This window comes from Sphaeramia orbicularis, chromosome 20 (assembly GCF_902148855.1).
Source record: "Sphaeramia orbicularis chromosome 20, fSphaOr1.1, whole genome shotgun sequence".
Taxonomy (NCBI): Eukaryota; Metazoa; Chordata; class Actinopteri; order Kurtiformes; family Apogonidae; genus Sphaeramia; species Sphaeramia orbicularis.
The window spans coordinates 553545-572200 of NC_043976.1; the positions used below are offsets into that span (position 1 = coordinate 553545).

The window sequence follows — 18656 nt, forward strand, 5'->3', positions numbered from 1 at the left end:
AGTGTGTGTCTTGACCTCCGCCGAACCCCTGAGACTGACTCACTGAACCCCTAGGGTTCGATCGAACCCAGGTTAAGAACCACTGCTCTAAACGCTCTATGTATTAGTAATGGAGAACATGTATGTAGAACACAGTCTGATCCCAAGTCAGTCCCAGTCTGTGTGTGAGGACAGCTTCAGCCTCAACCAATCAGAGGGCGCAGAGTGGATAGTGCAGGAGAGAGAGAGAGAGAGGGGGGGGGGGGGGGGGGGGGGGGGGGGGGGGGGGGGGGGGGGGGGGGGGGGGGGGGGGGGGGCTGCATCTGGGCCGAGATAACCCAGTTTTAAATTGATTTCTTAATATCGGCCCATCAGATTAAAAAAAGGCCGATACTGATATACGTCAAATTTCCAAATATCAGCGCCGATAATCGGCCCGGCCAATAATTGTGCGACCTCTAGTACTGAGTACGTTAGAGGAAACAGATGAAGTATTATTTTACTATCACTAACCAAAATGGATGAAACAAAAGAAAAAAGCCCATCTGTTGGTCAATCCATTGATGAAAATGTGACATTAATGTTAATGTTCATTATTTTCTTCAGTGTAGTTAAATGGTGTAGATGTGAATGTGTAAGCCTAGGTGTGGGTTTGTACCTGCTCCAGCTGTTTCTGTACCGCCCCCTGCTGTTCGGTGATAAAGCGCAGCTGGGAGGCGTCCTCCTCTGCGAAGGGCCGCCCGGCCTTCTTTGCTGTCCTCTGTTTGGCTGACAGAGCCTTCTTGGTTTTGCGGTGAGCGGTGATCTGGTCCTCCAGGAGGCGCTGCTGCATCTGCAGGAGCTGCTGCGTTTCTCCCAACCACTCCTCGTACTGACGCCGCTGGGACTCATCTACAGAGAACACACCGTCACTTCCACACACTCTGAAGGTTCTCATCCGTGGGATCGTTTCAGTTCGACACACTTAGAGAATATTAATGTATTGGCATCCTTATTAACGCTGAGTTTTCAACAGGTTTTCTGGATAGTTTTCTTCCATTTTACAGACGGACAGTTCAAGCATCTTAAAACCGTTCCCTGATACTCACTGACGAAGCCTGATCCGAAGCTGGGAGGGTTCGGACGCACCATCTGAGTTTTCAACTTCTCATCCTGACAGAAGAAACAACATCAGGGTGTTTAAAAAGTGCACACACTGGTCCACATTTCCATTTCCCTCCTCAGACCTGAGTCCAGTTTACTCCTAACCCGAGGCTGATGCTCATCTCCTATTGGTCCCTTTGAATCTGAGTCAGTGACGCTGATGGAAAACAGTAAATACTGTTGAATCTGAGTGTGTACACAATGAACTAATCACTAACATAAAAACTTTACACATAGTCAGTCTGTGTAAATAATAGAATAAAAGCACATTATGACCACAGCGTGGATCATCCTGTAGTTCAAAGTCAAACTGGAGGAGAAATCAGTGATGTTATGATAAGTCTGACTTTCAGTTTGTGCAACAGTCCACCAGACTGTCCATGTGTTCAGCTTTAATAAGATGCTGTTTTAATGACAAATTATCATATCTCCTCAGTAGTTTCAAGACTCTGTAAAACCAATTATGTAAAACTGTGGCAAAGGATGAATAAGCTTATATTAATCAAATATTTTTCTAAACTGTCCTAAACTCTTTAGTCTTTACAAATGTTCGTTTTACAGGTAAACACTGTGCTTTGAGTTAACCTTTTAGGTGCCTGAGTTGTTTTTTTTTTTTTTCTTTATATTCAATTTTGATGTGAAGATTTCAAAAAGCTGTTTGATTCAAGTTATGTTGCTTCTTGCAATATTGTGACTTTGGTGCTTAAAAGGTTTATTCCACCTTAGGTTCATTTCAGTGAATAACAAATAGTAACTTGACAGGAAAAAACCTATTAAAGTGTGGATTACTTCAATAGTTTTCAACTCAGAACAGTGTCTTTGCTCTGTTTTCTACTCTGAGTCCGGGGTTAAAAGTCACTTTAATTCAGGACAAACATGATGGCAAGATCAGCCTTTTTCACTCAAACAATCAGGTATTTCCAGGCCCACCAATACACTTCATGATTGTGGAGGAAATCTGAAACTTGTCACAAAATCCAGTCCCAGCAAGTGAAAAAGTAGGTAGAGCTTACTACTGTACTACTCCTGTTGAGTCGCACAGCCATCTGCCCCTCCTGCTCATTGATACCCTACCTACCCAGGGATTCATGTAGAGCCTTAACTTTCAATCTTTTAAAGAATTTGTAAAAAAAAAAAAAAAAAAAAAAAATTGAAATAAGGGCACATGGAAAAACCATGTGTGTGAAATCTGAAAAGACTCAGGTGAATAATTGGGAGAATTGGGATGGACAGTAATCTCAGATGGATGGATTTTCAGGTATATCTTTATAGCCCCTTCTCCTGGGGGGCAGGGGTATAAAAAATGTTAAGCACGAATATAACATCAACCATAACATCTGAAAAGGTTTTGTTCACGTTCATCTTTAATGTCATGTGATCCATTGTTGACCAATAAGGAAAGCAGGTTTTTGGTACATACCTGTCCCCCCATGTGAGGTGTGGCCTCTGGAACTGGACCCATCGGGACCCCCGTACCCTGCTGGAACCTGACACAACACAGACACAGCCCATCGGTCTTTGTTATTTGCTCTTCTTTCACATTTGTGAATACACTGTTGTTCCCACAAAGACCATCAAAGTCTATCCTAATAACACACCCTGGATGTCAGGAGCAGTAATAGTGGGGCAGCTTAACCAAAATATCCATAACAATTGTGCATTTTGTGATAAAAGCATGAAATTTGGCACACATGTAGATACTGATATTCTGAAGAGATCTGGATATTGAGCCATCTCAGATTTGACCCCTGATAGCCATGACAGCCATTTTCTTCAATGGCTGACTGCAGTTACTGGTATTTGACTGACCTGCTCATCTACAGAGTACTGTAGGTTGACTTTGGGACTTGGTTCATCTGTAAATGGGGGGATGGGGGGTGGGGGGCTTATTTCAGGAAAATTTTCAGATTCAACTTTAGCCCTGATTTTCTGATGCTACAAGATATTCTAAATACTCATGTGTATTTTTTTTTTTTTTTTTTAATTTTCATCCAAAAACCCTCCCTACCCTGAAAATTACTTTTTCAACCCTGAAAACATGGGGTTTTGGGCAACTTTCAAACCCTCTTTACTTTTGATGAAGTTCAATGTAACAATCTGCTCATGCTGGACCCTAAATGTTTTTTTGTGAGACATGTCATGTCTTCAGAGTGCTTTGCACTACAAAAGGTGTAGTGTCCAGGTCCAATTACTGGTCAAAGGTCAACCAAATGGTCAAAAATGCATATTTGATGGAATGAAGCTGTTAATGTGGGTTCTTCCGAATGTTGGGCTCAGGTTCTCTCCTCAGAACACATCTACTGACCACAAACAACTGACATTCAATAAGACACATTAAACAACTATTTACTCATGTATTCTCCATATAGACGTCAAAAATAACAAACAGTACTTTCACATGACTTTGACATTTACATGTATATGTCCTGTTGTGAGTGACACGGTGGTGCAGTGGTTAGCACTGGTGCCTCACAGACAGAAGGTCCTGGGTTCCATTCCAACACCAGTCGACAGGGGTGGGACCTTTGTGTGTTCTGCGTTTGCATGTTCTCCCTGTGTCTGCGTGGGTTCTCTCTGGTACTCTGGCTCCTCCCACCATCCAAACACATGCACTGATAGGTTAATTGGTTAATCTAAATTGCCCATAGGTGTGAATGTGAGAGCGATTGTTTGTCTCTATATGTTCAGTCTGTGATGAACTGGCGACTTGTCCAGGGTGAACACTGCCTTCACCCTTATGTAGCTGGGATAGGCTCCAAGTGACCCCCGTGACCCTAGTGAGGTTAAAGCTCCACTGCTGGTCTTCCCAGCTAAGCCAACCATACAGCAGGACATCTCCATCACTATTGACTCCATACCTCTGGCTCCGACCAGTGTAGTACGTAACCTGGGAGTCATGATCAATAATCAGTTGACCTTCACAGATCACGTTGCTTCTGTCACCCGATCATGTCGTTTCACTCTGTTCAACCTAAGAAAGATCAGGCCATACCTAACCCAACAGGCCACCCAGCTCCTGGTGCAGACTATGGTTATCTCCACCCAGCTCCTGGTGCAGACTATGGTTATCTCCACCCAGCTCCTGGTGCAGACAATGGTTATCTCCACCCAGCTCCTGGTGCAGACTATGGTTATCTCCACCCAGCTCCTGGTGCAGACTATGGTTATCTCCACCCAGCTCCTGGTGCAGACAATGGTTATCTCCACCCAGCTCCTGGTGCAGACAATGGTTATCTCCACCCAGCTCCTGGTGCAGACTATGGTTATCTCCACCCAGCTCCTGGTGCAGACTATGGTTATCTCCCGCCTTGACTACTGCAGTGCTCTTCTAACAGGTCTCCAGCTTGTGTTGTCAAACTACTACAGATGGTCCAGAATGCAGCAGCGCATCTGGTCTTCAATCAGCCTAAAAGGGCACATGTCACCCCCTTACTCACCCTAAAAGGGCACATGTCACCCCCTTACTCACCCTAAAAGGGCACATGTCACCCCCTTACTCATTGAGTTCCACTGGTCTACCCATAGCTGCCCACATCAAATTCAAATCTTAATCCTAGCCTACAGAATCCTCAGTGGGTCTGCTCCTGTCTACTTAGGTCCACTGATAAAAGCTTATGTCGCCCCACGACCACTCCACTCGTCTGGGGAACGTAGTCTGGTGGTCCCCAGACCTTGTACAAGACAATCCAGGCTCTTTTCATGGGTCGTTCCACGTTGGTGGAACGCCCTACCAAGTGCTACAAGAACAGAGGCGTCCCTGCCTATCTCAGGGATTAAAGCAAAAATTTTTCATCTGACTGAAAATTTTCTTCTGGTCAAAATCATTGGCCACTATTAAAAATGATGCAATACAATACTATTATAGTGTACAAGTTTATATAGTCAAATTTGGCAATACTGTAAAACACACTGAATGGGAGAGTGTACAGGTGTAGAAGATTATTAACATGGAGAGAAGAAATGTCATGAGTGGTACTGGTGGGGGGTCTGCGGGTCCTCCCCCAGAAAATTTTTAAAGCTTCAGGTCAATTTTGGTGCTCTGTGGTTAATTTTAAAGGGGATGAAAACCTTTGAAGTGAGTGAAAATAATAACTAGAAGAAAACCTTACTGCAAAAAATAAGTGAGGCTGCCTCATTTTTTTGCACCATGATCTAATTGGAGTTCAATCATCTCCCTTCTCATCAAGCCACGCCCACCATCTATTTTTCATGCATCTCTCAATAGTTACCACTTCAGCACCTTCCTCTACAAACGTGTCCATGATGTCATATATGCTAGCCAAAATAATCTGTATGTCGTCAAACCTGCGTCCACAACCCCCCCCCGCCAATATCATGTTCTCTTTTGATTGGAAGAAATTACGTCAGCTGAAACAGAACTTCTATTCCGTTCCAGATCCTCTCTGAGGGTGTTTAAAATACAGTGGCTTTGCAAATACCAAGGCTGTTACTCATTCATTCAATTTTATCTTGGTACTGTACCACACAGATAGAAATAAGATGCTAAACGGGTCAAAATAAAGCACTTATGCAGTCGGGCGCGTAACCGTGTAAGGCCGTGGCGCGCACAGCCGCACGCACGGGAAGGGCACATACACACAAACACACACACTAGTCATATACCGGCAAGAGGAGATAAGCTATGAACCCAAACATGAAGGTCCATGCAGATCAGTTCTGTCTTCTTCCCTTTTCGCTGTGGTTCTTTCATAATGAAAGCTACTTGTTCGCACTAAACTACAGTTAGTCTGGAGGCTTAACTTCGGTAAAGCTGAACTTGTCCATGTGTTTCTGAGGCACAGAATGAGCAGCGTTTCCTTCCAAAGAGAAATAGTCATCAATCTCTCCTCCCGACATAAAACTAAAGAAGTCATCTTATTATCATCACTGTTAAACCTGTCAGCCCCCTGTGCGTGGCGTGCCTGTGTTAAACACCTGCAGATTCAGGACAGCAGACCCAGGATAGGATCGCGGTGCCGACTGGAACTCCGCGAAACACATGGGAAGTTACTTCAGTATGACTTTTTCCCCCCTCAATTTTTCCACTTGACGGAAATCCGTCGTGGTGACGGAGAACTTTAATCCCTGGCCTATCTTCAAGAAGCTCCTGAAGACCCAGCTCTTCCGAGAGCACCTCCTGTCCTAGCACTTTCAAACATTCCATTTTAAATATTCTAATAAGGTTTTTCCAGGATTATCACTGATTCTTCCAGGATTATTTCTGGACCTGCTGCGGTGGTCCTGCCTCTCTCCTGCTTTCATCATCATCACTCACTTATCCTCAACTGCCTCCATGTGTCTCCCCCTACTCCCCCTCTCCCCAGTCTCTATCTCTATCACTCTCTCTTTTTCCCCTTCTCTACTCTCTCTCTTTAACCCCAGCTGGTCCTGTCACTCGCCGATCCTCCAGGATTTTGGTTCTGTTCCAGGTTTCTGCTGTTAAAGGTAGTTTTTCCTTCCACTGTCACCAGTCACTAGTGTTTGCTCCTGGAGGATTCTGTTGGTTTCTGTAAATTGGCTTCAGTCTGGTTTGGACCAACTCTATATATAAAGTGTCATGAGAGAACTTTTTTTGTGATCTGGCGCTATATAAATAAAATTTGATTGATTGAGTGATTTAATTGGTTTTCCCTGTAAGTCGCTTTGGAAAAAAGCGTCTGCCAAATGCATAAACATAAACATAAAGAGGGTTCAGAAAATGAATGAATGTCCTGTTGCAATACTTGTAGCTCCATGACAATGGGTTGTAATGTAGTGTTAGTGATGGTGCAGTGGTTAGCACTGGTGCCTCACAGACAGAAGGTCCTGGGTTCCATTCCAACACCAGTCCATGGGGGTGGGACCTTTCTGTGTGGAGTTTGCATGTTCTCCTCGTGTCTGTGTGGGTTCTCTCTGTTCCTCTGGCTCCTCCCACCATCCAAACACATGCTCTGATAGGTTCATGGGTTCATCTAAATCCCCCATAGGTGTGAATGTGACAGTGGTTGTTTGTCTCTATATGTTCAGTCTGTGATGAACTGGTCACATGTCCAGGGTAAACCTCGCCTTCACCTGTAAGTAGCTGGGATAGGCTCCAAGTGACCCCCGTGACCCTAGTGAGGATAAAGCGGATTCAGAAAATGAATGAATGAACGGAGTGTTAGTGATTCCCGCCAAAATGTGTGCTAGTGTTTCCCACCACACTAATGGCAGCAAATTCAAATGGAATGTACATGTGTCAATATTTTGTCTGTAATGTGTCTGTAAAGGGCCAAAGGCCTTGGGGGGTTCCACCAGGAACCAGAGGGAACAGAACTGAGGACAGATTTGATAAATGTCGGAATGGTATGAATTTTTGAAAAAAACTAGGCATTTTGGTGAACTTTAATAACAACATGACCTTGACATTAGACTTTTCATAGTACAAAGTACTCTGACCATAAAATATGGCACTGAAAAGATCATGAACTGTCCCATCATGAACATATTTATACACTGCACTGGACAAAAGAGTGGAGAAGCTGTGAAAGCTGCGATTTTCAGTTAAAAAAGTAATTTTCGGGGGGGGGGGGGGGGGGGGGTTTGGACAAAAATTTCAAAAAAATTACACAGGAGTGCTTAGAATATCTTGTAGCACCAGAAAATCAGGGCTACTGTGGTATTTGATATTAAGCCCTCCCCCTTCTGTAAATGGTCAGGAAAGACCAGGGAAAAACCAGTACTTGAAATTGTGCAAGACATAACATTCTAATTAGACTAATTAGCATAATTTGTCTAACCTGACCTTAAATGCACAGGTCTGTGTGTGTGTGAGGGAGACTGCTCACAGGAAGGACTTCTGATCACTGGAAAGAACTGTGAGTCAGTGACAATATCTTGATCATAAACTGTCAGAGAACAGTTACTGCTGCCATGTTGGAAAACAACTGCCATGTAAAATTTTGTAGTGACCAGAAGTTTTCAATAAATACATAAATGTGACAGTAAGAATGCTAATGTTGATATCTTGTTTCACAGTCTGAACAGAAAAGTATTATATTATTGCAAAATGTCAATTTTAAGCAGATTTTGAGCGCCACCTTGAATCAAATCAAAATTTTGACCTTTGAACAGACTGGAACCACAAAAAATGACTTCAGCACATCCCAAACTATAGAAATAGACACCAAGAACATGAATATTTATCAACTGTGTCTAATTCTATGCTTAAATCAATTTTCACGCAACGCGATTGGCGGCCATCTTGAAAAATGGCCGTTCAAGACAAAATTTGAGGTGGCTCAATATCTATATCTGCTCACTATCTATCAGTCTACATCTGTGCCGATTTTGGTGCTTTTATCACAAAATGCACAATAGGTTAGCTATGCTGCCCCACTATAAAAAAAAATTAGCATTAAGAAGAGAAAAATGATATGTAACTCAGGCGAGCCTATGGAAAGAGGCTGCCGAACGAGAGATAAAAGTGAAGATTCTCAAGGCCAAACAGATATAAATCTCAAGTAGAAAACAAACTGGTACAGAACAAACTTAGCTCAGCCTGGACAGGCAAGAAGGAAATTGCTGGTGTTCAGCAAAATAAAAATGCTCACATCGCAACGAATGGCTTGACATCAGATTTGGAACTTGCAAATGCTTTCAATGGATTCCATCTCCGTTTTGTTCAGTTTGAGTTTAGTGAGGAAGTCCAGGTCTTAAGGCTAAACTAAAAGACGGCCGTCATCTGCCCCTGGACCAGACAGATGTTAAAGACAGTCCTGTCTCTAAAAACAGACAAAAGTCCTGGTCCAGACAAAATCACCAGTCTGGGTGCAGATATGTGGTGAACAAGGGAAGTATAAAGCGATACAGGGACAGTTTTATACCTGCAGCGATTACACTATTGAACAGAGGGTGTGTGTGTGTGTGTGGGGAGGGGCTCAAGGAGGCTCATCTCTCTCACCTTTAACTACTTTATTCCTATAGGGTCTCACTGCCACTAGCACTGGTTTTAGAAGACAAGTAGGCTATGTTATATATTTGGTGTCTAACTGTTTTTGTAAGTTGACGTGTGAGTTAATTTTTGTTTTGTTTTTATTGTTACTGGACTGCTGTATATTCTTCTGCAAACAAATTTACCCTAGGTACGAATAAAGAAACCTTGATGCCAGAGGTCAAAGGTCACAGGGTCCTACCTGTTGATGACCATGGGGTTGAGCCCCAGGTTGCCTTGGGTCATGACCTTATTGATGCCCTTCAGCGCCACCATCTTGGCCTTCATGATGGGGTCTGAGATGGAGTCAAAGTCTGAACAGTAAACAGAAGCAGCACCAGGGTCACCAGGCTGAACCAAAACCAAAACGAACCAAATACTAACTACAAAATACAAATACAACTAAAAGGAGTAAATTCATCTTAACTACACAAAAACTGAAAGACTGAAGAAAAATAAAAACTCTTCTAAGTTATAAGAAGTGATGGACAGGGCCCTGGTTCTGGTCTTACCCATATTGGGCAACACGGGTTCTGAGGTGGACCTTTGTCGGATCAGAGCCTGCATCTGCTTCTGCTGCTGCTGCTCCTGACGCTCCTGGTCCAGGAGGTCCTGCAGGAGCAGCGGCTGCTCCTCCAGGAGCAGAGGCCTGGACTTGTCCTGAAGGAAAACTGCCTGGGTCTGGTTCTGGTTCGGGACCTGGACTGGAGCAGAGGCGGGTCCTAAGTGTGGAGTCTGGGTATGGGGATTCAGGAGGAGGCGAGGTGGGGCGGCAGGCCCCTGAGAGGTCAGAGCGGGGTGGGGGGACACTGGGAGACCCTGAGGGTGAGGAGGGACCAGACTGGAGGGGGGTCCAAACGGTCTCTGCTGGAAGGCTGGCTGCTGACCTGCTGAGACCAGGACAGAGGATTAGAATGGGTGAAAACCACTGACAGATGCAGTCTGATGCTGACACTGTTTACCTGGGGCCATGGGGGGCAGAACTCTGGGAGCCACAGCAGAGGGCAGAGCCTGGTCCTGGAGCACTGGGAGGGCCCCGGACACAGAACCCGAGTCCTCCAGCTTGTCCTGGGGAGGCAGAAGGACGGGAGGACACCATGTGAGATGTGATGTACTAGAGACCCATCCCAGCCCAGTCCTGGCAGGTCTTTAGTGTGGGTTTACCTTGGAGGGGGGGGCAGATCCTCCTGCCTCAGCTCCTGGGGCTCTGCTGGACCCGTCCCTGCCCTCCATCTTCACTCCCTCCTTCACTTCCTGTTTGATCTGACTTGCTGGATGGGCGTGGCTGTCAGTCTTCCTGCCGCCGTCCCTCCTTTCAGTCCCGTCCTTGTCGTCCACCGTCTCCCCCAGGTCCAGCTCTTCGTTGAACATATCCTTCTTGTCCTCCAGGTTGAGCTCCGGGTCAGCGTAGGCGATCAGATCGAATTTCCCCGACAACAGGAAGTCATCCAGATGCAGGTCATTGGGCCCAAGGTCCAGGTCCTCTTTACCTGAAAACCATGTCGACGTAAACACCTGATGGTCACAACTCCGCCCTGGTTGGACCGTTGGACTCACACATTCTGATTATTGTGTAAATCTCACTGATTACACACGAGTCAGTTCCATAACAGGGTTAAGACCGCAAGAAAACTCGACAAAAACAAAACAAGTGAAAAGTTGGCGGAGCCTTCCTGTTCACCTACACCCTGCCTACCCAGGAATTTATTTAGAGTCTTAACTTTCAATCTTTTCAAAAACCTTTCAAAAATATCACCTCTCCTTGTGCTTATGGTTTTTGAAAAGATAGAAAGTTAACAGTACATGTGTCAAATTTGAAAAGAATTGGGTGAACAGTGACTGAGAAACTGGTTGGACAAGAATCTCAGACGGACAGACAGACATAAGAAATTCCTGGTATGTATATCTATTAGGGATGTAACGATTACCGGTATAACGATAAACCGCGGTAAAATTGCAGATGGCTAGTATTACCGTTTCAATTCTAATTCTCATGATAACCGTGTTTGATTAACGCATTTTTCTGGAGAAAACGCCTATGTAAAGATCTGCTTTAATGTCAGATATTTAAGTATAGTTTTAATTTATTACAATTTTAATTTTCTATACGTATTATTTTGAACCAATATTCACTTTTAAAGTCTGTGAAAAGGTTCGTTAAGCATCTGTGTGTTATTTATGCAATAAATTATATACATTTTTCAAATTGGATTTTATATTTTTTTTGTGTTTTCTGGTCTTTCATGTTTTTATAGTAGGTTAAAGTGAAAAAAAAAAAATAAACAGATGATATAGACGCAGTTGTGCTGAAAAAACAGATCCCAAACATGGGTATAGTAAACATTTGTTTATATAGTATATAAAGGCCAAATCAAAAGGACTGAAAAACAGGCTCAGACCACTAAGGATTAATACTTGAATGTTTCTGCCAAGAGAAGGTGCATTGTGCCAATTATTTTGTTTGTTCTTTTTTTGTTGTTGTTTTTTTTTTTTTCAAAATACAACTTGGTTAAATTATTTCAGTGTGTGTATTAGTACTTTTTGCACATTTTGAGCACAATTTCAACAATACCGCGATAATAATGATAACCATGATAATTTTGGTCACAATAACCGTGATATGAAATTTTCATATCGTTACATCCCTAATATCTCTATATTTTATTGCATATTTTATTATACCCCGGGCGGGCGGGGGAATAATAAAATATAAACTACATATGAGTTGTTAAATACCTTGAATTAAACCTTTCTAAACCATATTAAGTGGTGCTTACCGTCCTCAGGGTCAAGGTTCAGATTGAGGTCTACTAGATCTTTGACCTCCACATCCTCTAGGTCCTTCACAGCAGAGTCCTCCCCCTCCAGATGTTCTTCTATCCCATCAGCCCCTGGGAGCGCGGGCTCCACGGTCTGGGCCAGCGCTGTCGCATGCCCGAGGTGCTGCTGATCCTGAGGGGGATTCAGCTGCTCCACTGCCATCTGCTGCTGCCCTGGACCGGCCTGGCCCGCCGCAGGATGGGGATCTCTGGGGTGCAGGAGCGGGACCTCGGGGTCCGGGGCGACGGGGAGGGAGAACGGTAGCCGGAGCCGGTTCTCTGGGACTCTGTGTCGGAGCTCGATGTAAGGCTGTCCCATAATGCTGTGCTGCTGGATGGGGAGCGAGCGAGGGAGGAAAGGCTGGGGGACACCTGGAGGACAAACCACAGAAATCAGGCTTCCTACAGATGTCTATGTTAAATTTAAGACTTTTAAGACCTTTTTAGGACTACTTAGGACAGGATTTGATGCCCGTTTCACAGCCTATTTCTCAGCCATACTGGCAAAAATTTGTGACCCCTAAAATTTAGGAACACTTGTGTCAACCGGGTCCAGGATGATCTTTTCTCCACTCAGGCATTATTAAATTTGCACTTCCCCATGCTTACTTTTTGCTTGCGAGCCGTCCCTTAAAGTTCCTCAGCTTTCTTGAGTGACGTGGCATAACTATCGGCTGCACGCAAGCTGGGCTGAATATTTTGTGATCTTTTCTCACTGGGGGCTGCAAAGTTAGCAATAATTGGTTCCTAATTTTAATGTAAATTGTGGAGTTGGAACTGAGTACACTAATGTTAATGTTATTGCCATTGCAGCTTGGACACTTCCCAGACACATTTAACCACAACACAGCCAACAAGATTATGGCAATACAACTTAAGACCTAACATATCATATTTAATACCTTTTAAAGACTTTTCATGGTGTTAAATGCAGATTTCTAAATTCAAGACCTTAAAGACTTTTTGAGACCCTGCAGGAACCCTGGAAATGCATCGTCTGATCCCATGTCTCTATAACAGGATGACATACGCATCTTCTTTCAGTCTTTTACACCATTTTTATCACAATATGTCATTTTCAAGTGTGAAAAGAATCACAGGAATTTTTTTTCTATCTTCTATATTTATGTGACTAGCAGCATTGTACCCGTGGTGCCATTGTGTGTGAAAAGTGCCTATATGTTATTGTAAATGATAGATTTTAAGTGAGAGTCCACCAGCAAATATCAGTTGGCACTTGATCTGTCTATATCTGTTGACAAATAAACATACATTGCTTCCTCAAGTGTCAGCATCGCATGGCAAACAGAATAGGGACAAAATATGAGCAGAGATTGGCTTGTTTACAATGGTAAAGGTGTTGGCAACCAGGTTAGGAAAATCTCATGTATGATAGCATGATGAGTAGAACTTGTCTGCCACCACTATCCATTTGTACAGTACCATTTAATCCTGCATTGTGCAGGTAATAATTTGAGCCAACATGTGAGGCATTAAGGGAAGAGCATGGATTTGTTTGGTCTGTCAAGCATAATTACATTCATCCAGCGGTAGTGAACTGCAGCCTTCACAGTGGAGCATGGTCTGCTAACAGTAGAAATTTCATGAACGGCAGCAGAACCACTTCTGAAAATGGAGTATGGAGGCAGGGATGGAGAATTCAAAGTAGAGAGAGGCTAAAATCTCCCAGCATACCTCACAACATTTGAATACGGACATAAAATTGTGCCTAGTAGATAGTCAGGTAATTTTTCTAATCATTTGGCGAGTTTGGCGGCGATCGGGCCTGTGAAGGCTGAGGAAAAGCCGTACAAACACCCTCCTGTGATGGAACATTGATGGGACACAGAACATGTATTATATAGTAGGATGAGGAGTAACTGTTCCTCCTCGATCCACATGGTTCTCAGGTGCTCAAAGGTGAGTATTGACAGTTGTAATTGTTCACTCATTTACTCAGCACCTGAAAGCGCTGATCTCAGTGCAGTTCTACTGTCCTCACCTGGCATCATGTGTGGATGAGCGCTGGGACCAGGGAGAGGTCGGACTGCTGTGAACTCTGTGGGCATTGCCCTCCTGATCTGGACAGGGACTCCCTCAGGTCCAGGCACCGAACACTGGGGAGGACGGAGGAAGGAGTCTGGGAGCCCTGTGGGAGCTACTGGAGGAACACCAAACCTGCAAACAGCACAAAACACCCATCAGCCTTTACAGACTTTTCCAAACCACTAGAAACATCCTTTCAGACCAGTTTCATGGACCAGCGCCGACAGAGGGTGGACCTGCTGCTAATCTCACCTCAGGGCTGGTCCTCGGACTCCCATCTCTCTGGGGACACTCTGTCTGGGGAAAGCACTCTCAGACGGAGGGAAGTTCTTCTGGTGGTCCCCTGGAAACCCTGCAGGAAACCTGGGGGCCCCAGAAGGAGCCCCCGGCCTCACTGTGCCAGGATACGGTGGTGGAGGGCGTCCAAACAGGTCCGCAGGGGGACCAGAAGAGGCTGAGGAAGAGTCGTCTGTCGACCACTGATGGGGTGTGGCTGAGCCGGGCCCGGCGGCAGCAGGGGAAACGGTGGGCCCAGATCCGGAGGCCGCCTCCTGGAGACCCTTCTCCTGCCGTAGAGCGCTCTTCTGCTGCTGCTGCCGGAGGATGAGCTGCCGCAGACGCTGACGCTGCAGAGAGAAGCAGGACAGCAAACATCCAGACGACAGACATCAGTAAAAGTACACTCACTATTGTCACAAGACAAATTGATTAATCAGTACTGCACTATAAAAATTTCACCTAATAATCATATAGTTTTTCATAGTCTTTATTGTAAACATTATTATTGTACATTATTGCCCCAGGGCAGCTGTGGCTACACATAGTTTACCATGTTTATGTGAGAGCGAATGAATAATGGGTCAATAATGTAAAGTGCTTTGGGTGCCTAGAAAAGCACTATAGAAACCTAATCCATCATTATTATTATTATTATTATTTTTTTTTTTTTTTTAATTTTTATTATTACCATACAACAAAAATCGTATTCAAAGCCAAAAATAATCTACTACCAGGAAACATATAGAAATTTTTCACTGAAAGGGAAGGGAGTTGTAATTTAAGGGGTAGATTTAATTTCAAAATTCAGAGGGTGTGCGCTACTAGGAAAAGTTTGAGCATATGTGTGTGTGGTGTTGAAGTCTGGAATAGACTGAGGGAGGAGCACAAGGAATGTTCAAACAGAAGACAATTCACAAACACTTATAAGAACAGGTTTTTCACAAGATATTGGGCTGAGGGTTATTAACTGTCACCATATGTTCACCGTTGTTTATGTAGATATTTCCTTCCTTGAATTAGTTATTTGTTTATTTATTCACCAGCACAACTAGGAAAGGCATTGGTAAAAGATTGTGTATTTGTATGTGTGTATATGTATAAACGTATGTATGTGTATATGGATGAATGAGTGTGTGTGTGTGTGTGTGTGTGTATAGATATATAAATATAGAGGAGTAATGTAAAAGGAAGAGGGACATATATTATTAATGATATTGTAGGGAGAGGGGGTAGGATTAAATAAATTGCACTTCTTCCCACCCCTTTTCGGGCATGTAAATGGAACTTTTGTGCTTTTCTTCTAAGATTTTTATGATTCTTGATATTTGTATTATGTATGTATGTTTTGCTAACGCATATATGTTAAATTTCATTGCATGTTCGGAATAAATCACAAATCACATAAATCACAAAATAATTCAAACCTTCACTGCTCACAAACACTTCATACTCTACACTTTCTGAGTCAGGGTAACCTTGTCAAAAAGCAGCATCTGAAGTTGTTTTTTCCTGTCTTACCTGTTGTTTTCTCATGTTTTACCTGTTGTTTTATCCTGTCTTACCTGTTGTTTTCTCATGTTTTACCTGTTGTTTTATCCTGTCTTACCTGTTGTTTTATCCTGTCTTACCTGTTGTTTTATCCTGTCTTACCTGTTGTTTTATCCTCTCTTACCTGTTGTTTTCTCATGTTTTACCTGTTGTTTTATCCTGTCTTACCTGTTGTTTTATCCTGTCTTACCTGTTGTTTTCTCATGTCTTACCTGTTATTTTATCCTGTCTTACCTGTTATTTTATCCTGTCTTACCTGCTGTTTTCTCATGTCTTACCTGTTATTTTATCCTGTCTTACCTGTTATTTTATCCTGTCTTACCTGCTGTTTTCTCATGTCTTACTTGTCTGAGTTTCTCCTCGGAGTCTCCCAGCTGAGGCAGCACACTCATGGGTCCATCTAAAGAGGCCACACCCAGCACTGACATTTCATTGGTGGTCATCTTGTCCATCTGAGGGCCTGCTATTATGTGACTTTGCTCAAAAGAGTCAGTGAAGCCGCTGTCCTCCGACATCCCAGTGTGCTTTGGGGTCTGACTGCTGGGGGTTCTGGGAAACAAGTCCTGATGCTGCTGCTGTGGTCGCACTGGAGACTGCTGCAACTGAAGATGCAAATAAAAACTGAAATGAACAAACAGGAACGAGTATGGATGTTCACCTCCTCCACAGACCTGTAGCCGTGGGAGCGTTACCTGGTGGGGGGTGGTGAAGGCCGCCATATCTGCGGTCAGCCCTGGAGCTCTGGGGGATGAGCTGGATCGTGCAGGCTGAGTGGTGAAGCCTTCCCCTGGGGTCTGGCTGAAGGGCTCGGGGGCCTTCTGGGGCCGTGGTGTGGAGGGCTGCTGGGTGTAGGGGTCAGGTGATGGTCGCGGCGTACCAACCGGCTGTGTCCCAGGGGATCGAGGGAAGCGGTCCGTAGCAGCCGGACGGGGTGTTCCGGGGCTAGAGCTGTACGGGTCCACGTTTGGGTGGGAGGGGGACGGCCTTTGGTTGGCGGACTGCTGACTGAACTGGTCCAGTCGCAGCGCAGGTGGGGTGGGAAGGTAAGTCGGGTCAGAATGTGGGCGTGGCGTACCGGGAGTCTGAGGGTTGGCATAGGGGTCAGGGGAAGGCCGGGAGGTCAAAGGTGACTGGTGGCTGAAGGGGTCGGGCATCTGCTGGCTGTAGTCTGGTCTAGGGGTGCCGGGGGTCTGGGCGTACGGGCTGCGGTGGGGGGAGCCCAGGCCAGACAGCGGGCTAGAGGGGAAGGACAGGTCCAGGCCCAGGTCTGCGGGTCTGGACATGTCCCTCCGTCCTCCTGTGAAGGCCTCCTGCTGGAGCTGGTGCTGCGGGGGCATGGGGGCTTTGAAGACCCCGCCCTGGACCAGGTCCCCAGGCCGTCCTGCACCACTATTTACAGGAGTCCTCTGGTAGGGCTCGGCCGCTCTGAGTCCGACGAGTCGGGCTGAAAGGTCAGGTCCAGATCCAGAGGGAGGGCTCAGCATCCCAGGTCGGATCTGCTGAAGACCTGACGGGGGGAAGACATGAAACAAGTCGATTAAACTCCAGGTAATGAAAGCAACTAAACGTGCTCTGTCTGTAAATGAAGAACTGCTCGGGATCTTTATTCTACAAAGCAGCCGATTCTGTTTCGAGTCAAACTCACAAAACCACAACATGATCTGTATGTGCAGAGGATGCTGACTGTGAATGTTCAGAACCACAAACAGTGAAGGGACTTTTGGACGTACAGATCAGGGTTCTGCACAGACAACTGATGTGAATGGTCCAACTCCTAGGATTTGTCAAACTGAGTGAATAAAATTGAAAGGTTGTTCACAGGATCCAGCTGGAGCCGAATTCTGCTGACACCAGTTAGTTTGTAAAATTTACTATCAGTACAGATCGACTGGATCAAGTGAGCTAGGAGTTTTTCACAGGAATCTGGTTCCTCTCATTTTGTTTTTGGTGTTAATTTGTCTAAATTCTGGTTTTCGGTTCTATGATCAGGAGACGACAGGAGGAGGAGTTACCTGTTTGTGGTCCCAGACTCCTGGAGACGTCGGATGCTTTAGAGTCAGGTGACGGTGCAGGCGACCCCAGTGCATCGTGGGCTGGGGAGGCACTGAGGGAGTTTCGACGCTGCTGATTCTGGGGGGTCTGGGATCCGGTGGACTGAGAGGAGGCGGCCCGTGGAGTTCCTACCACCTTACTGTAGGGGTCCCAAGGGGAGGAGGGTCGGGAGGAAGGTGGGGAGAACATCTGGGGGGAGGAGGGAGGCTGGTGGAGGGGGGAGGAGGGGTGAGGGGAGTGAGGCAGTGATGAGTAACCGGAAGGAGGCGGGGCCTGGGGGCGAAGGAAGACGTCGTCCGACCCCGAGCCATGTGCCCCCTGCAGAAGGAGGCGGGGCTGGAGGGGGGAGGCGTTGCCCCCGGCTACAGGCTGTTGGGTGGACGTCATGGGGCTGCGGCTGCCGGTTTCTGGGGAAATGGTGCCGGTGGCGAGGTGCTGACAGGCCATGAGCTGCTGCTGCCTCTGCTGCTGCAGCTGCTCGATCTTCACCTGCTCCAGCTTCTGCGTGGCCTCGATCTTTGCCAGCTGTTTGCTCTTCTGACGCATTTGCTGAGAGAAACACAGGACGGACAGAAGGACGGACAGAGCAGATGTCAGCGTGGTGGTTGGACGGCTCAGCTGGACTTCAACTTGATGACATGATAATGCTTGCTGTCCCTCTGTCGGGGATGAGGTGAGTTTACGGCGTGCAGGGGTGGGAGGTGGGGGTGGGAGGGGGCAGTTAAGAAACAAACTGACGGACAAGCTACGTTCACCACACACCCTGTCCACGGTCACCCACACTCTGGAGGTTCTTAAGGCTTCTGAGGTGCGCTACATTCACACTGCACATCTTCAAG

At 45.5% G+C, this 18656-nt stretch overlaps 1 protein-coding gene across 3 annotated transcripts in view; it reads right to left on the reverse strand.

Moving 5' to 3' along the window:
• LOC115411479 (histone-lysine N-methyltransferase 2C-like) overlaps positions 1–18656 on the reverse strand; it is a 172205-nt gene that overhangs the window by 45511 nt on the left and 108038 nt on the right. For 2 of the 3 annotated variants that reach the window (XM_030123628.1, XM_030123625.1), the window contains 13 exons: positions 17778–18366; positions 16458–17272; positions 16110–16367; positions 14191–14564; positions 13895–14070; positions 11851–12264; positions 10238–10563; positions 10036–10141; positions 9586–9963; positions 9276–9387; positions 2543–2609; positions 1068–1131; positions 638–870 (listed from right to left, as the gene is read on the reverse strand). In XM_030123628.1, coding sequence (XP_029979488.1) covers positions 638–870; positions 1068–1131; positions 2543–2609; positions 9276–9387; positions 9586–9963; positions 10036–10141; positions 10238–10563; positions 11851–12264; positions 13895–14070; positions 14191–14564; positions 16110–16367; positions 16458–17272; positions 17778–18366 — 3912 coding nt within the window. The remainder of the gene's footprint in view (positions 1–637; positions 871–1067; positions 1132–2542; positions 2610–9275; positions 9388–9585; positions 9964–10035; positions 10142–10237; positions 10564–11850; positions 12265–13894; positions 14071–14190; positions 14565–16109; positions 16368–16457; positions 17273–17777; positions 18367–18656) is intronic. The other variant, XM_030123627.1, reaches the window with a different exon arrangement.